The sequence below is a fragment of the Pollachius pollachius genome (genome assembly GCF_949987615.1).
Source record: "Pollachius pollachius genome assembly, chromosome: 14".
Taxonomy (NCBI): domain Eukaryota; kingdom Metazoa; phylum Chordata; class Actinopteri; order Gadiformes; family Gadidae; genus Pollachius; species Pollachius pollachius.
This window is the reverse complement of record NC_136947.1, coordinates 14,946,217-14,964,949: the sequence shown is the minus strand read 5'-3', so window position 1 is coordinate 14,964,949 and position 18,733 is coordinate 14,946,217. Positions and strand designations below refer to the sequence as shown.

Genomic DNA, 18,733 nt, shown 5'->3' with positions numbered 1-18,733 from the left:
TGTGTGTAAGTGGTGTGTGTGCGTGTGTGTGTGTGTGTGTGTATGCGTATATATATAAATATATACTGTACATGTGCGTATATATATGTGCAAACTGTAAATAAGGATTTTACAGTACTACAACTCTGTTGAGGCCTCATAATATGGAGGTGTATAGCAAACAAAATGTCCCATGATGCATTGTGAAGAACGAGCCCTATAGGTGTGTATTGCGTTACCGTGGTGAAGGGCAGCAGCTCATACAGGCTGCGGCGGGTGATGCTCAGAGGCTGCTGCAGGCGGCTGTGGAAGGAGGTGGCCACACGGGGGCGCTGCCCACACAGCACACAGGCTGTACTGGCCAGCTCTACACACACGTAGAGACATAGAGGCATACATGAAGACACACACACACACACACACACACACACACACACACAGCAACTGTTAATCCTGTTTATTTCTGGATGATTGTGTGAGTGTGTGTGTGTGTGTGTGTGTGTGTGTGTGTGTGTGTGTGTGTGTGTGTGTGTGTGTGTGTGTGTGTGTGTGTGTGTTGTGTGTGTGCGTGTGTGTGCGTGTGTGTGTGTGTGTTGGCTGGCATCGCTGTGCTGAGACATTGGTCTGTTTGTGTTTCTGGGAGCAGAGAGTAACAACATAAAGACTCCTATTCACACACACACACACACACACACACACACACGCACACACGCACACACACACACACACACACACACACACACACTCTCACTCTCTCACTCTCTCTCCCTCTCTCTCCCCCTCACACACACTAGAATAAACAAGGCCATAGTTTTGACTCTTTAATACAAACGACGTCATATTTTGCTGCTTAGTCACTCTATTACTCACTCACACAGACACAGACCTATAGGCATATACCTACACACACTCACACACTCACACACACACACAAACCACACACACCCACACAAACGAGCAAGGATTTTGGAATTCCAGGAATTCTGTACAGAGCCAAATCATTTCCCGACACACACACACACAAACACACACACACACACACACACACACACACACACACACACACACACACACACACGCACATTCACACACACACATACACACTCATTCTCTACAAATTTACTAAGACCAGACAAATTGCATGGAGACCAGACTGGGCTAGACATAGTTCTAGAATAACCAAAAGAACAAGACCAACGACCGGACCAGACCAGCCAATACATAACCCTAGCCCTACCCAGCTGGTTCTATATACCTGCTTTCTCCCTTCCCTGCCCGAACAATCTCCTCTTTAAGTAAAGGTCACATGACATTGGAGGGTTAGGGATAGAACCTACACGTAATTTAAACTTGTCTGCAATAATCAGATCCCTATAATGGCCAGGTTAACGTAGTAAGTCAGTAAATGGGTCGTATGGTAATAAGACACTTGTGCTTGTAAACAGACTGTATGCTATCATATGAGGTGTGTGTCAAAACATAGCCAATGATAATCAGACCCCGGTCTGCTTGTCATCAGACTGTTTGGTCCTCAGACTGACGGTTGTTACCTCTGAGCTTCAGCTGGAGCTCCTCAGTGTTGTGGATCACTGGGGAGGGCAGGGGGCCCGGTGGCCCTTCAGGCCCTTGAGGCCCTGGAGGTCCAGGAGGGCCCGGAAGTCCATGCTACAGACACACCCACGCACACACACACACACACACGCACACGCACACGCACACACACAAACATATATGCATACACGTTTACATACACACACATGAATCTCTCCGTGGCAGCTGAAGTGGTGTGACTAATGTAGACGGTGTGAGCTCTGGAGCTCCGCCCTGTAGCGTTTCTCTGCGGCTGACCTTGGAGGGCCTCTTGTAGGCTCTGGTCCTGCGGTTATCCCCTTTGTTGGAGTTCCTCCTGAAGATCAGCCAGGACTTCTGGGGGGTCAACCTGGAGCCGCCCGGCGACAACGCCTCCTGCAGGGAGACAACGGGAGCACTGTCACTGAGGTTAGCACGGCGACCACGGCAACCGGGGTGACCATGGGGACCACGGTGACCACGGCGACCAGGGTGACCATGGCGACCACGGTGACCACAGCGACCACAGCGACAAGGGTGACCAAAGGGATCGCGGTGACCACGGTGACCACGGGGACCAGGGCGACCATGGTGACGGCTCCAGCGAGAGGAGACAGCGCTACAGGACGACAGAGTATCTTCCACTTCGGCTCGGTCCAGAGGCTTGATAAAAAGGTGAACGGATAAGACAGCACGATGCATTGTGACAAACGCAAAGCAACGCTGTGTTGTAAAACACACAATACAGGTCAGCAAGGTTCTCAGAGGGATGATGGTGACAAGGGGGGTCGGCCTTGGTTCGTACAGACCTCTGGCGGTACTAGGAGCTTGATACTGCGTCAAAGAGTGGGTGAACAGTTACCACGGTGTGCGTCCGATCAGCCAATCAGCCGCTGACAGACGCCCAAGCGGTGAGGTAAACAGTACACGGCTCGATGTGTCACTGTTTGAAGTTTGACACACTTTACACACGTTTCGTGCGATTTTCTCAAGGGTTGCCTGTGACGGCGCGCCTCTTACCAGCGTCGTCGGGGGTCTGAGGGTGCCGTCGGCTTCTGAGTCCTCCGGCGGGTCCTCAATGACGTCCTCCCATCCGGCGGGGGTCTCTGCCGCGGAGCTCTGCACCAGCAGCAGCAGGAGCAGCAGCCTGGATACCATGGGGAGGGGGAGAAGGGGGGCCCGCAGTCCTGCAGCGGCTGCCCTCAAATTTCCTGGCCTCATCATGCTGGCGGGGCGGGGCGGCAGGACGATGGAGCTTCCCTCAAGGTTGGGGAGGGGGGGAGTTGAGTCACTCGGGTGGTGGATCTCAGTGGGCAACGGTGGTGGTCGTCATGACGACAGGCGGGGGGGGGGGGGCACGCTTTCTTACTGGAGGTATTTCTAGTTGAGTCTAGACAGTGCGCAGCGGAGCGGATTCGGACCTGATGGTCAACAATTCTTCTTCTGTGGTGTCTTCTGCAGGCGCAGCGTCACAGGTCTCTCTCTCCTCACAGCCGATGACGGTGTCCTAGCAACCAATATGGGGGAGGAGGATGCGGAGGAGAGCCCAGGTGATCTGGCCCAGGTGAGGGTCTAAGAGGGAGGAAGAGGAGGAGGAGGATGAGAAGGAGGAGGAGAGGGGAATGGGGCTGTGGCTTAGACATCGGCGTTGGAAAATCCACAGAGAGAAATACTATGCCTGGCAGCATGCCTGGTGTGTGTGCGTGAGGTTGTGTGTGTGTGGGTGCGTGTTGGGGTTTGTGTATGTGTGTGCTGCTTGCTGGGTGGTATGGGTGTTGCACCACCTCCCCTACTCACCTCTTTGTCTCGCCAACAAGCTTTCCTCAGGGCCTCTCTCTCTCTCACACTTTTCCACTCCTCTTTTCCTGTCGTTCTGTCGTTCCTCAGCTCTCTTAGATCCAGCAGGAGGGTTGTGCTTCTCCACCTCTTCTCTCTCTCCTCTACTGTTCTCTACTCTAACTTTCTCTCTTTATATTTCCTTCACATGTTTAGGACCCCGCCTCTCTCTCGCCAAAGCCCCTCCCCTTTCCCCAGCCATCTCTATCTCCCTCTCTCTCTCCCTCTCTCTCTTCCTCTCTCTATCTCTCTCTTTCTCTCTCTCTCTCTCACACACCATAATCATCATTCTCTCTCTCTCCCTATCTCTATCTCCCCTCTCTCTCCCTCTCTCTTCCTCTCTCTCTCTCTCTCTCTCTCTCTCTCTTTCTCTCTCACACACACCATAATCTATCATTCTCTCTCTCTCCCTATCTCTATCTCCCCTCTCTCTCTCCCTCTCTCTCTCTCTCTCTCTCTCTCTCTCTTTCTCTCTCTCTCTCACACACCATAATCTATCATTCTCTCTCTATCTCCCCTCTCTCTCTTCCTCTCTCTCTCTCTCTCTCTCTCTCTCTCTCTTTCTCACTCTCCCTATCTCTATCTCCCTCTCTCTCTCCCTCTCTCTCTCTCAGTCTCTCTCACTCACTCTCTCTCCCTTCATCTATGTCTTCCACCAGTATCCCGCAATTTCCTTATATATCACTTCTTCTAACAACATACACACACACACACACACGCACATACACACACACACACACACACACACACACACACACACACACACACACACACACACACACACCAAACTATAGGGCACAATTAAACAGAGTAAATAAGTAATTAATATAAATTATTATATTGACTGAAGTGTAATGGACCAATCTGTGAATATGTTGAATACTCTAACACACACACACACACACACACACACACACACACACACACACACACACACACACACACACACACACACACACACAGTGACAAACAGCGTTATTGGTACAGAGATAAGGCAGGTGGCAGCAGGATGATGTCATATATCGGCGGTGTTAGCGCATGTATGATGAAAGACTTCCTCGGTAGTTTCCTCCCTGCTGATATCAGATCCATCAGGGCCATCCCACCGTGCACAGCACACTCACACTAATGTTACATCATGCACCGCCACATGAAGTGTGCCTTGAAATTGAGATTAAAGAGTAATCTCGCAAGCAACAACACAGACTGTCAATACGCAATACAGTGCACCATGGCAGATAGTTGAATATTGATAATGCGTTCATATGTCACCATAACAATGGCATAAAATGTCGGTATCGTACCGGAAATCTGAGAATCTTTGCGATCCATTGTCAAAGTTCAGCGATCCATGTCAAGTGACTTGGGTTAGGGATGTTTTGATGGATTTATATGTCAACATTTATATTAAAAGGACCCTCAACTAATAGGCCCTTCTGTAAAATATTCATTGTTCAGGAAAAGTAGGCCGGATCGGTCTGTAATTGATTTAGTAAAATACCATGTAACAATATGGTTACCATGGGTGCTTCTATTGGTTAACACTGCATCCCTATCAATACAAAATCAATCAACATTTACTTGTAGGTACTTCACCGAATCTTTTTTTAATTAAAATAATGTAAGCAGGATGTATAGCCCAACTCAACATTTTTGTTTATCTTTATTGTGTATTTAATTACAATAGTTAAAATAGTATTTTTCTCATCATGCTTCACCGTAGAAACGATCAACAGGTTATGGTTGTTTTTATAATTAAATGACGTAACTCTCATAATGCTCTTTGTTTGTGTGTCTCTTGAAGCAAGCCGCAGCAGTACAGGTTTGTGACTTCACTGCCCCCAGGTGGTTCAAAATGACCAGTTATACTATTTTAATGCTGCAAATGCAAAATTTAACTTTACTAATAAGCTGATAACAAATGAGTCAATGACTAATACTTCATGCCAAAAAAAAACGTAAAATAAACGGTGGACAGCTGATGGACCAACAAGCTGTTTTCTGCATTTTTTCATTAATTTACTTGGTCATATAATAGCATAGCACAATGTAGGCCTAAAGCCTAACAGCAGTCTATTTGGCTGGCTATAGTATAATATTTTTCAATAATGTATTTTCGTAATGTAACATTTGAAAATGGTATGTTCCGTTATCTATCTGTTAGCTATTTGCAGCAACTTTATTTGTAGCAGGGCTCTCAAGTTTTGAACTGAGTTCAGAGTGAGATTTTGTCGGCGGCGGGGGAGGTTTGGTTAGGGTTGGGACGGGGGTCTGATATGATAAATTAGGGTGACCAGATTTGTGGGGGGGGGGGGAGTATAGTAACATGTGACTGATACAAATGTGTCAACAGTGACTAATGTATGATATTGTGCTTTATTGGCCCTTAGCAACACTAATATTCAGAAACAACACTGCCTCAAAATGGCTATTGGCCTAAGTAACACCAGTAGAGGAATATACTTTACCCTGGACTTTTGAATGTTGCAAACGGCAAAAACATAATTATATATTTATGTGGCATTCAGTGCAATGCTTAAAATATATCTGTGGCATTCAGTAGGCTAATGCTGTGGTAAAGTGTGTAAAGTAAAGTGTGTTTTTTTCTTGTTTTGTGTTTCTTTCTGTTCAATAGATACAACTTTGCCAATCCCCCGTAGGAGAAATGTGTTAATGTTTGTCCCTATAAAACAATAATAGTAAAAAAATAAATAAATACAAAACATGAGGATAACTACAATCAAACCATGCAATCCGAAGGCTCTACTTCACCACTCCCCCTTCTCACTTCCACCAATGCAAAGCGAATTGAACTGAGTAGGGGATCGACGGCGAAGCCTAACTAGTTTGTGAAAGAAACGCAACGCAAATTCGATGTGAACATGTTTGAGGCTTTAATAAAATCCCGGACGATTTTGAAATTCCGCCCAGACACATTTTTTGGTCTTAAAAAGAGAACATGTCCGGCAAAAGAGTACGTCTGGTCACGCTACTGTATGGGGAACCCACTTGAATCCTACCTGTTATCCTACCTGCAACTTGGTGTGCGTTATCCTGGTCATTTCTCTGCGTGAGAAATACATAGTGTGGCGTGTGAGCGTGTGAATGGGTTGAAATGCGTGTGTCTCACGCCCAATGCGTGAGACTTGAGAGCCCTGTTTGTAGTATCAATGAAACAATAGACAAAAAACAATATGGCAGTTTAACAATGCCAGTGTTAGGGAGTTAGTTAGTTAGATATAGCTTCGGTCAGTTAGTAAATGTATTCCGTCAAAGCCGGTTGAAGAGGTTGTAGTTGGTAAGGCCTAGCTAGTTAGAGTCGGTTAGTTAGTTAACAGTTTAGTAAGCTAGTTAGGCCTAGTTAGCTTTACAGTTAGTTTGCTTGTTAAAGAGCCAGTTGGTTTGTAAGTTGTAGCGTCAGATATTTAGTTAGGGCTAGTTAGTCGTTAAGTCAGTTGGTTAAAGAGTCAGTTAAGATGGCAGACGTAGTCAGTATTAGTAAGATAGCGAGCTCCTCATTTTGAGACTTAATTGATGGGTTAATTAGTCTGCTAGTTAGTGAGCCAGTCGGCTAGCTTGCTAGTTATTTCAGTGAGTTAGCTAGCTCCTTAGTTAGTTAGAGAGTAAGATAGTTAATGATGCTAGTTAGTTGGTAGTAGTGTGGTACTGTGGCTGTTCCAGAGGTAAGACCTGCTACCTGTTGAACTACCGGGCTATAAATCCCTGCTAAGAGGATCTGTCTGCGCACACAGACACTCTCTCTCTCTCTCTCTCTCTCTCTCTCTCTCTCTCTTGTGTTAAGCTCTTGAGACAGGGAGACGCACACGCATACGAAGAGAGACATGGTTTGACAGGGCTGTCTGGACCCTGATGGCGTGGTCCTGGTCGCTGGGAGGAAGTGGACCATGTGAAACAGGAAGTCGACCATGTGAATACAGGAAGTTGAGCGCCGGAGCCCTTTGAGGACTTGGACCAACCCCCCCGACCCCCCTACTGCCCCCTGCACAAGGTAACCACGGTAACAAAAAGCGTGTGTGGTAGCTGTAGAAATGCACTGCTCGGTACTGACATGTTGATGTTGGTGTGATGGTTGTGGTGGTGCGGCGGCTGCCTCAGCATGGAGCCAGGGGAAGCCTCTCCCCTCCGACACTTTGTCCTGGCCAAGCGCACCGTCAACGGCATCTTCGAACAGATCCTGCTGTATGCCAAGGAGGCCTCCGCCTTCGCAGAAGGTCTGACCCCCAACCGTGTGCTCCTCCCGTCCCCGCCGGCCGGCCTGTACCTCTGGAGGACCTGATAATGCTGAATAGAGTTTTGCCTGTGTGTGTGTGTGTGTGTGTGTGTGTGTGTGTGTGTGTGTGTGTGTGTGTGTGTGTATGTGTGTGTACAGAGGAGTTGTGGAGAGGATGGGGGCTGCGTAGTGGGCGTGTGTCTGTATGTGTGTGATTCTGTTTGTGTGTGTCGGTGTGGTAAGTGTACATATGTTTGTGTGTATATATAAATCTCTGTGTGTTTGTCTGTAAATATATCAAACTTCCTGTGTGTATACATACATATAGATATCTATAAACGTGTGTGTGTGTGTGTGTGTGTATCTTTGTGTGTGTATATATGTGTGTGTGTGTATATATCTATGTATGTGTGTGTATATATCTATGTGTGTGTGTGTGTGTGTATATATCTATGTATGTGTGTGTATATATCTATGTGTGTGTGTGTGTGTGTGTGTGTGTATATATCTATGTATGTGTGTGTATATATCTATGTGTGTGTATATATGTGTGTATGTGTATATATATGTGTGTGTGTGTGCAGAGACGTGGTGTGGGCCAGAGGGCTCCAGTGTGGTGGGTCAGGCTCAGTGTGAGGATCTGCTGAGCTGCTGCACCAAGCTGACCACCATCAGAGACGTGCTTGCCAGGAGGCACATGAAGGTGGCCTTCTTCGGCAGGTCAGGGAGACAGGCCTCTGCTGTTGCAATTGGTCACAGGCAGGCCGTTGTTGCCCTCTTTGCTTAGGCTATGGTTCAAAGGTCATCTTTTCATGAGGGTCATTCGATGTGACGGTCCTTTCTAAAAAAAGTTTTAACTAAAGATATTTTTGCATTGACATTTTAATTACAAATGTGTTTAAATCAAATGAACTTAAAAAATACATAAACATTTACATTGAAATGATGTAACAATACATCGTTAGAAAATTAAGGAGAAAATACAGAATTGGGTATAGCTGTTTCTGGGCCAGTAGCTGATCTCTGATTCGCTGTTCCAGGGCCAGTAGCTGAGCTCTAATTGGCTGTTTCAGGGCCAGTAGCTGAGCTCTGATGGGCTGTTTCTGGGCCAGTAGCTGAGCTCTGATTGGCTGTTTCAGGGCCAGTAGCTGAGCTCTGATTGGCTGTTTCAGGGCCAGTAGCTGAGCTCTGACTGGTTTTCCCTCCAGGACCAGCAACGGTAAGAGTACGGTGATCAACGCCATGCTGCGTGACCGCGTGCTGCCCACGGGCATCGGCCACACCACCAACTGCTTCCTGAGGGTGGAGGGCACGGACGGGGAGGAGCCCTACCTCACCACCGAGGCCTCCGCCGAGAGGAGGAGCCTGCAGGTACAGGAGCCCATGGTGGCCGCTAGGACCCCCGCACTGGGGCTGCTGGAAGGACTGGGCTGTCATAGGGAGCTAGTTTGGGTTTCTCTCATGGTGACAGTGTCTCCTCTCTCCCCCCCTGCTCTGTCTCCCCTCCTCATTGTCTCCCCTCCTCTCTTCTCCTAATCTTTTCCAACCCAACGCCCTCTGTCTTCTCCTCTTCCTGCCTCACCCCCCCCCCGTTTCTCCTCTTATCTCCTTCTCGATTCCCCATCGCTCTCTGCCCTCCCCTCCCTTCCTCTCCTCCCCCTCCTCCCTACCTCCCCCTCCCCCTCCTCTCTCCTCTCCCTCCCCCTCCTCCCTCCTCCCTCTCCTCCCCCTCCTCCCTCCCCCCTCCCCCTCCTCTCCTCCTCCCTCCCCCTCCTCTCTCCTCCCTCCCTCTCCCCTCTCCTCCGTCTCTCAGACCGTGAACCATCTCGCCCATGCACTCCACATGGATCCTACGTTAGACTCTGGCAGTCTGGTCAAAGTGTTCTGGCCCAAGGGCCGCTGCACCCTGCTCAGAGACGACCTGGTTCTCATGGACAGGTGGACCACACACACACAGACAGACAGACAGACAGGCACACATCACACATTACACGCACACACACGCAGACACACACAATCACACACACCCAATGCATGCACACACACACAAACAGACAAAATCATATGCACACACACGCGCATACACACACACACACACACACACACAGACATGCGCACACACATACCCACAAACACACAGCTACTTCCTGTACAAACACTAGATGAAGCGCCATCGTGTTGTATGTGGTTGTGATTTTATAGCCCTGGAACAGACGTGACGGAGGAGCTGGACAGCTGGATCGACAAGTTCTGTTTGGACGCAGACGTCTTTGTCCTGGTGGGGAACGCAGAGTCCACCCTGATGAACACGGTACCACACACCTATACACACACACTCACATTACTATGCACACACAGACACATAGATATACATGCACACAGTACTATACACACAGACATACACACCACACACATACACACACAAACACACTCAATGTCCCTCTGTGCGCAGGAGAAGCTGTTCTTCCACAAGGTGAGCGAGCGGATCTCCAAACCCAACATCTTCATCCTCCACAACCGCTGGGACGCCTCGGTCACAGAGCCCGACCACGTACAGGAGGTAGGTATGAGGCCGCCACCCCGTCAGACCCCTGTCAGACCCCCGTCAGACCCCCGTCAGACTGCCCTGGTGGCCGCTGGATCTCGATGCTCAGGGCCGATGATCAGGCCCAATTTGCTCTCAGACCACCTGTAGGCCGACCGCCTACAGGCGGATGTGAGGCCTGAGGTCTGGTCCTAGGCGGGTGGTGGTCTGGTTCTTGTGCTCCAGGTGAGGAAGCAGCACCTGGACCGCGGGGCCAGCTTCCTGGCGGAGGAGCTGAGGGTGGTGAGCCTGGAGGAGGCGCCCGGACGGATCTTCTTCGTCTCCGCCAAGGAGGTGCTGTACTCCAGGATGCACCGCGCCCAGGGAATGCCGGAGACAGGTGAGACAGGAGGAGATGGGTCAGACAGGAGGAGATGGGTCAGACAGGAGGAGATGGGTTAGACAGGTGGAGATGGGTTAGACAGGTGGAGATGGTTGAGACGGGTGGAGTTGGGTCCGACAGGAGGAGATGGGTTAGAAAGGTGGAGATAAGTGAGACGGGTGGAGAAGGGTGAGACGGGTGGAGATGGGTGAGAGAGGAAGAGGGTGAACCTGTGTGTCTCCTGCAGGGGGCGCTCTGGCCGAGGGCTTCCACGAGAGACTCCGAGAGTTCCAGAGCTTTGAGCGGACGTTCGAGGTACGGAGCTCATGGGGAAATTAACCACCCATAATAACCACTATTGTAACTTTGTATTTTATAGTCCTCAAGCAAGTTTGCAGTTTTTTTAAACTAGGTCCAGCACCTTCTTATCGTTGCTTGTTCAGATTGGATTTGCATGCTTGGTTTGTTAAAAGCATCCGCTAAACCACTCTCTGTAATGTAACACAGGAGAACTGGCGTTCGCCAGCTCTCCTGTGTGAGCCGTCAGGGAGGTGTCTCCCTCCCGAACACGGCCAACAGTTGAACCCTGTGTGGTCTCTTGTCCACCTGACCTTCGACCTGCAGGAGTTCATCTCCCAGTCGGCCGTGAAGACCAAGTTCGGCCAGCACACGGTGCGCGCGGGGCAGATCACCAAGGCCGTCAGGGACGCCATGGACGCCGTTAACATTTCCGCTGCAGACAGGAAGTGAGTGCGTCTGACTCTGTGTTGCCTGGCTCCCGTTTGTCCATCCGTCCCCCAGTCTTCGATAAACAGCATGCCAGAGAAACACATATCTCCTATCGAGAGAAGTCATCTCAGCAACCGTTGAGGCATCTCGATGGAGGAAATTCCGTCACTGAAATTGAGGAAATAATTAAACTGACGTGATGATGATGATATTACAGTAGCTTGTCGTTTTGGACTCCTGGCGCAAAGGTACCGGGTTGGATCCGGGGAACGCATTGCTCAGCCTTGACCTCTGACCCCTGAACTCTGACCTCCGTCCTCTGCGGTAGGATATGCTGCCTTGAGGAGCGGGAGGATCTGCGGGACCGCCTGGACTTCGTCCGAGGTCAGATGGGTCGTCTGAGCTCCAGCCTCCGGGACCAGATCAGCACGCTGAGCGAGGACGTGGCCGCCCGGGTGAGTCCGGCTGGACCGCCCCCAACTAGGGACGGCTGGTTTATTCGGTGTAGTGATGACCTGGCATTCTTTGTTTCCTACGGTTTGTGAAGGGGCTTAACTGAAAAACTGATTCATAGAAGTTCTAGACTCTGCAGATTTGTTTTCCCTTAAATAGTAAGTGAACCCGCGGTTACAGCTGGGATGAAAATGTGTTGAGAGACTCCTGGGAAGGAGGGCGCATGTTATGACCCATGGTAACATTTGTTAATACTTTTTTTTGTAACGTGTAAAAACGTGTTAAGCGTTATGTATTATTTATAATGAACTATTGTATAGGAAATTCCCAATGAGAAGCTTAACCCTCACTCGGCCGCGGACATCAAAGAGAAACCGCTGCTCAGGCTAAGCTCGGCACATCCACATACACCATAGCTTTATACTATAGTCGTCCAGGACTCCTGACTCTCTCGCGACGAGAACGAGATCCACGCATCCCCACATCGCAAACCCTGACACTGTGAGTGTCTGAGCAGCATAACACTCTCTCGGACGCCGCATGCAACTGCTGACTATGGAAAGCCAAACAGTTCACAAATATGAGATTACGTTAGCTTCAAGTTGTCAGCGCATTGTCAACATGAATACAACGTGTAGTTAACGTGTTCAAAACAACACATTTTTTAACAGTTTGGTTTGTTATATCAGAAAGAGCTCTATACGTCCACACCCCTTGCCTCCATGGTCCCTTGTTCGTGACGTTGAATAGTACACCGACAGGCACTTCAACAAATAGTATACCAACAGGCATGTCGGCGTCACGGAGGACAGTGATACGCGTTCGAGGCAGGGGATGTTCACGCAGTGTTTTGGGAGACTGAGGATTTCCCTCCTGATTTGGCTAAATTAGGGTATTTTTTCAGTAGCAGTGATAAAATGACATTATTATTTTGACAATCAAAAAGGCAACCACCTTATTCCAGCAGCCCCTGTGACAGACACATGCAGGTGTGTGTAGCACCAAGAGATGACGCAGCTCAAGCCACAAAGCGCATGCAGAAGGCAGGTAACCTCAGCAACAGTGTTTTCATTCCTTATGGGAAGAGAGGGACCTGGTGGCAGCAGGCCCTCCCAGATGACCTATTTCATCACAAGAAATATGGTTCCCATTTATACAGCAGGGTTTGACCCGGTCAGACCCGATCCCAACCCGGTCACACCCCCATATAGACCCACAAGGTCTGACCTTTGACCGTTATGCCCTGATTCCTGCTGAAGGTGGCGGCGGCCATGTTGGATCAGATCCGGAGTCTGGCGGTGCTGGTGGAGGAGTTCCGGTCGGACTTCAACCCCACTCCCGACACCCTGGCCCTCTACAAGGCTGTACGTCCGGTCCTCAGAACCCCTAACACAAACACGGGCTCTAAAACTGCTCACACACACGGGCTTCAGGGATGGCTCACACACACATGAGCTTCACATCCAGCGGTAGAAAATAAAAGTCCTGCAATTTCTGTGGTCTGACCCCTTATATTAAATGGTGTTAAAAATAATAATAATTATATATGCTTTCCATTGGTGAGTCAATTATTTATAGTGCTACAGTATAGTTAGTATAGCAGTAATCAAATTAGACTGCCTGCTTCTTCAACCATAGACTGCAGAGCTTTTAACACACACGAATGCACAAACGCACGCACACGCACAGTCACAGTCACAGTCATAAGGCAGCTGAGAGGCTTAATGACTTAGGGAGTATTGAGGTCAACAGTCAGTGTGTGTGTGTTCAGGTCTTTGAGCGCTAATCGGTTCTCTCTCCTCCTCCCTGTCTTCTGCCCTTCTTCCTTCCTCTCTGGCCTTCTCCTCCTCTGTCCCCTATCCTCCTCTCCTCGCTCTCCTCCTCTTCTCCTCCTTCCCTCTCCTCCTTCTCCACCTCACCTTACTGCCTGCTCCCATTTGTTCCTCCCCTCTCCCCTCCTCCTCCTCCTCCTCCTCCTCCCCCTCTAGAAACTGGTGTCCCATGTGGAGGAGAGGATGGTGAGCTCCTTGTCGTATCGCTGCTCCCCAGGAGTCGTCCATGACGTCCAGGCGACCCAGACCAGCATGATGGGTCCGCATGACCTCCTTTAAGTAGCCCTACACTAGCAACTGCCTGATCACAAAATAAAAGTCCTGCTGTGTGTGGCTTACACACATGCACTGACCTCAGCGTCAGCGGTACATCTGGCTTCATGCTAATCAGAATCCGTCTGTTCCACGTTATGCTAATCTGAAAAACCAGGGTGGGCGGGGGGGAACTGCCGAGAGGGCTTTTATTTTGGTTAATCCGTCCGCTCAAAGAGGGCTTTTATTTTGGGGAATCTGTTCTTGTTATTTTGGTGAATCGGTCCGCTCGGAGAAGGCTTTTATTTTGATGAATCCGTCCGCTCTGAGAGGGTTTTTATTTTGATGATTTGGTCTGCTCGGAGAGGGCTTTTATTTTGGTGAATCTGTCCGCTCGGAGAGGCCTTTTATTGTGGTGAACCGGTCCGCTCGGGAGGCCTTTTATTGTGGTGAGCGTGTGTGTGTTTGAGCAGAGAGCGTGCGCCCGCTGCTGTCGCTGGACGCCCAGGAGCACTTCCAGCTGCCGGGCTCCAGGCCCGACCTGCTCCTGGACCTGAACCTGGCCCAACTCTGCGCTGACTTCCAGGAGGACATCCGCTTCCGCTTCTCTCTGGGCTGGACTGCCCTGGTCACCCGGTTCATCGGCCCCGTCAACGCCAAGAGGGCGCTGGCCGGCGTGGACCCCAGGATTCAGGTGGGCCCCCCACCCACGTAGTGAGTACTAACCCAGTACTCACTATGTGGTTAGTACTGTGTAATACTAACTACATAGTGAGTACTACACAGTACTCATTATGTGGTTAGTACTGTGTAATACTAACTACATAGTGAGTACTACACAGTACTCATTATGTGGTTAGTACTGTGTAGTACTAACTACATAGTTAGTACCAACTAGTTATTTTAGTACAGTAGGATTCATTTATTTTCTTTTTTAACCGTATCTATGATTCAGGCTCATAAGATCACTTTGACCTCCGACCTCCAGCGGCATCATCTGTCAGCAGCTGTGACCCTCCCTCTCTCTCTCCCTCCCTCCCTCTCTCCCTCCCTCCCTCCTCTGAGCAGAACATGGTGCAGGAAGGAGCCAACCTGAAGGATGAGATGGTGGTCTCCATAGCGACGGGCCTGGTGTCGGTGACCTCTCGCGCCTCCATGACGGTGATAGTCATCGGTGGCGTGGTGAGTACAGGGTTTTACTTTATTAATTATGTTATGATGTTATCTAAAAACATGAATCATCGACGAACATCAATAATCATCACCTGCCTTCCACATCCTAGACCAACTATAATAAATACTAGATGCTGAATTAAGCTAATATAACCTAAGATAATATAAAAACTAAATTAAAGGTCCCATGCCATGCTACTTTATGGATGCTTTAGAATAGATATTAGTGGGCTCCTAACACAGTATTTGAAGACATTCCTGAAATTCAGCCGTGGTGCAGAATTACAGCCACTACGAGCCAGTTGCACATTGAGCTTTCCACAAACGCGCCGTTTCGGTGTCTGTAGCTTTAATGCAAATGAGAAGGAGAGAGGCGGGTCAAGGAGGAGGGTGGGGGTGTGGCCCTGAGCAGCTTGCGGCCACGGAACCATGCGCTGTTTACAGTGGATGTATCGCAATGGAGAGGTGCACACAGCCTTTGGCCGTGATCTGTAAATATTTGGGAGTCCTGGAGCTCTATATCTAAATAATATCATATAATACATAGATATCTATATCATATCATGTATATTATCACGGCCAAAAGCTGTGTGCGCCTCCAGATGATATTATGGATCTCAAACGACTGCGTCGGGTTCTCCGACGTCTCTGGTTCTTCCACGTCCACATCAATCTGAAATAGAATGAACCACGACATGGAGGAGAAAGGGATTGTTGCCCGCGATTGTTGACCACGATTTCTCCCGCCGGAGCCTCGCCGCCTCGGCAGCGGGCAGCGCTTATGCACCACCGCCTCCTGCAGCGGGCAGTGGTCAATGCCGAGGCCGTGGTCCCTTGGCAGCGGGAAGCGGGGCTCAAGCGGGAGACAAACACAGGCAACAATCCCTTTCTCCTCCATGTCTTGGTTCATGTACTTTAGGGAGTCAAAGCCAAAGTTCCTTTCCCCCAATTCTTCCAACCATGGATGAGATAACCCCCACTACGAGTCTCATTGTGGAATACCAGAGACGAGAGTCCGACGTGTTATGCGTCATAACACCAACAGCAGAACGGTTATCCAAATGAAGGAGTGTAGGCCTACAACACTTGCGTTACAGTCCTGGAGCTCTATATCTAAATATCATATAGCCTAATAGGCCTACATATCATAGAATACACATTATCACAGCCAAAAGCTTTGTGCGCCTCCAGACGATATTATGAATCACAAATGACTGCGTCGGGTTCTCCGACGTCTCTGGTTCTTCCACTTCCACATCAATCTGAAGTAGACTGAACCACGCGCTGCCGGCTGCCCGCTGCCGGGCGGTGGTGCTTCGCGGTGGCGATGCCGCGCGGCAGCGGGCAGCGGGCGGCGGGCAGCGGGGCTCAACGATGGCAGAGATAACCCCCACTACTGTCTCGTTGTGGAAATACCAGAGACATCAAAGAACCGACGTGTTATGAGCCATAACACCAACAACAGAACGGTTATCCAAATAACAAATCCTGGATCTCTATATCTAAATAATATCATATTTTATATAGATATCTATATCATATAATACATATTATCACGGCCAAAACCTGTGTGCGCCTCCAGACGATATTATGAATCACAAATGACTTTGTTGGGTTCTCCGATGTCTCTGGTTCTTCCACTTCCACATCAATCTGAAGTAGACTGAACCGCCACTGCCGGCTGCCCGCTGCCGGGCGGTGGTGCTTTGCGGCGGTGGTGCCTCACGGCAGCTGGCGGCGGGCAGCGGGGCTCAACGATGGCTGAGATAACCCCCACTACAGTCTTGTTGTGGAAATACGAGAGACGGCAGAGAACCAACGACAACCACACACACACACACACAGATGTGGCGCTCGCAAGGTCGTAGCTCATTGTCGCATTGGCGGGCCAAATTCTCTGGGCGGGTAAGGCAGAGAAAGGGGAGGTAGCTTGGCCCCTGATGACGACATAGGGGGCCACATTCCAAATCAGCGCGCTTGAGCTTCCATTTTTTCAAAGGCGAGCAGGATACCTAGCGCACGTTTTTACACCGAACGCAAGTTTTAGCCACTGGGGGACCATAGGCAGGCTAAGGGAACTCATATTAATGTTAGAAAACCTCATAAAGTGAGATTTTCATGCCATGGGACCTTTAAGATTGTACGCTACATTAAATGAAGCTCACCTAAAGTAAGATATCCTAAGCTATGCTAAGCATGAGCTTGTTAACACTAAATTAAGATAAGCTCAATTAAACAAAACCAAGCAGCACCACAGTGATCCAAGGTGATGAACTAAACTGGCTGCTTGTTGGCAGGTGTGGCGCTCGGTGGGCTGGCGTCTCATCGCGCTGTCCCTGTCGCTCTACGGCCTGCTCTACCTGTACGAGAAGCTCACCTGGACGGAGGTGGCCCGGGAGCGCGCTCTGAAGCGCCAGTTCGTGGAGCACGCCTCCCAGCGGCTGCGGGCCCTCGTCCCCGTGGCCAGCCACGGCTGCAGCCAGCAGATCCACTCGTGAGTCTCCTTCGACGTCGGCTCCCGCTGTCTCCCGCTGTAGGGCCGAGGTCATAGCCGGTGGTGGCAGACACTAGGAGCGGCGGTAGTTTCACATTAAGAGTATGTAACATAATAATATACATATATTATATAATATACAGCTAAAGTATGCAACATATACTCTTAGTATATAACTAGGAGTATATGTCACTTGATGCGCACATAATGTAGTCCTGTAGCCGAGTCCCAACGCACAAGCACACACACATACCCGTCCACAACTCACACGCACACGTTCCTCTTTTGACTCATGGCTTCATGTTTCCTTTCCCTTTGGGCTCATTACTTCCTGTCCCGGGTGTCTTGTCATCCAATCGGCGGGCTGGATCAGCCACCTGATGTCGGTCTTCAGCCGCCTGAGTCAGCGTGTGGATCTGAGCGAGGCGGAGCTGGAGGAGCAGATCCGTCTGCTCACCTTCAAGATCCAGCAGCTGGAGAGTGTCCAGCGCCGCTCCAAGGTCCTCAGGTCCGTCCAGCCACCGCAGGAACCTCTTAAGTCACTCAGTTTAGCTAGCTGTAGCAGCAGCTCGTACCCCAAGCTACTTACGTTCAGGTACAGCACATTTTTTGTCTAGCACTTTTTGCACACTAATGTTGAAAAAAGAGCGATATAAATAAAACTATATTGCTGGTCCTAGCTGGTTTGAGCTGACTTGAACTGGTTTAATGTGGTTTGAGCTGGATTAAGGTGGTTTGAGCTGACTTGAGCTGGTTTAAGGGGGGTCTAACTGACATGAGTGGGTTTAATCTGGTTTAATGTGGTTTGAGCTGGATTATTGTGGTTTGAGCTGGATTATTGTGGTTTGAGCTGACTTGAGCTGGTTTAAGGGGTTTTTAACTGACATGAGTGGGTTTAATGTGGTTTGAGCTGGATTATTGTGATTTGAGCTGACTTGAGATGGTTTAAGGGGGTTTGAACTGACTTTATCTGGTTGTACTGAAGTGTGTTTCATGGCTTGTGTTTGACAGGAACAGAGCTACTGAACTGCAAGGCCACCTGGATGTTTTCTCAGCTCAGTACCTCCATGGCTGAACCACAACCAGACCAACACAACCGCTGGACTAGACACAAGAATCTAGACGGACTCCAATCCAAGACTCCTCCTAGTGATATCCTAAATTCTTCCTCAGATGCGAATAAGAGGCATCAGTCCAATTTTTTAAATGTTGTCCCCAGAAGCACACAGTGTATTTTTCTGTGTGTGTAAGTAACTGGAGTCAGAAAATTCTCAGAGAT

The 18,733-nt window shown here is 49.4% G+C and overlaps 2 protein-coding genes across 2 annotated transcripts in view; one reads left to right on the top strand and one right to left on the bottom strand.

Moving 5' to 3' along the window:
• LOC307085417 (erythroferrone) overlaps positions 1-3,482 on the bottom strand; it is a 6,351-nt gene extending 2,869 nt beyond the window's left edge. Inside the window, exons 1-5 of the mRNA XM_079750204.1 lie at positions 3,346-3,482; positions 2,569-3,120; positions 1,828-1,944; positions 1,530-1,644; positions 219-346 (exon numbers count right to left, since the gene is read on the bottom strand). Of these exons, the coding sequence (XP_079606330.1) occupies positions 219-346; positions 1,530-1,644; positions 1,828-1,944; positions 2,569-2,772 (564 nt within the window). The 5' untranslated portion in view covers positions 2,773-3,120; positions 3,346-3,482. The remainder of the gene's footprint in view (positions 1-218; positions 347-1,529; positions 1,645-1,827; positions 1,945-2,568; positions 3,121-3,345) is intronic.
• A 4,019-nt stretch (positions 3,483-7,501) lies between these two features.
• Positions 7,502-18,529, top strand: LOC307086396 (mitofusin-1-like; the record flags this gene model as incomplete). Its single annotated transcript, XM_079751590.1, has 17 exons — positions 7,502-7,616; positions 8,200-8,335; positions 8,824-8,986; positions 9,429-9,553; positions 9,818-9,926; positions 10,068-10,175; positions 10,386-10,539; positions 10,769-10,836; positions 11,146-11,267; positions 11,579-11,705; positions 12,963-13,067; positions 13,692-13,794; positions 14,261-14,481; positions 14,856-14,969; positions 17,258-17,454; positions 17,828-18,049; positions 18,466-18,529. The coding sequence occupies 17 exons, from the start codon at positions 7,502-7,504 to the stop codon at positions 18,527-18,529; spliced, it is 2,253 nt and encodes a 750-aa protein (XP_079607716.1).
• Between the last annotated feature and the right edge of the window lie 204 nt (positions 18,530-18,733).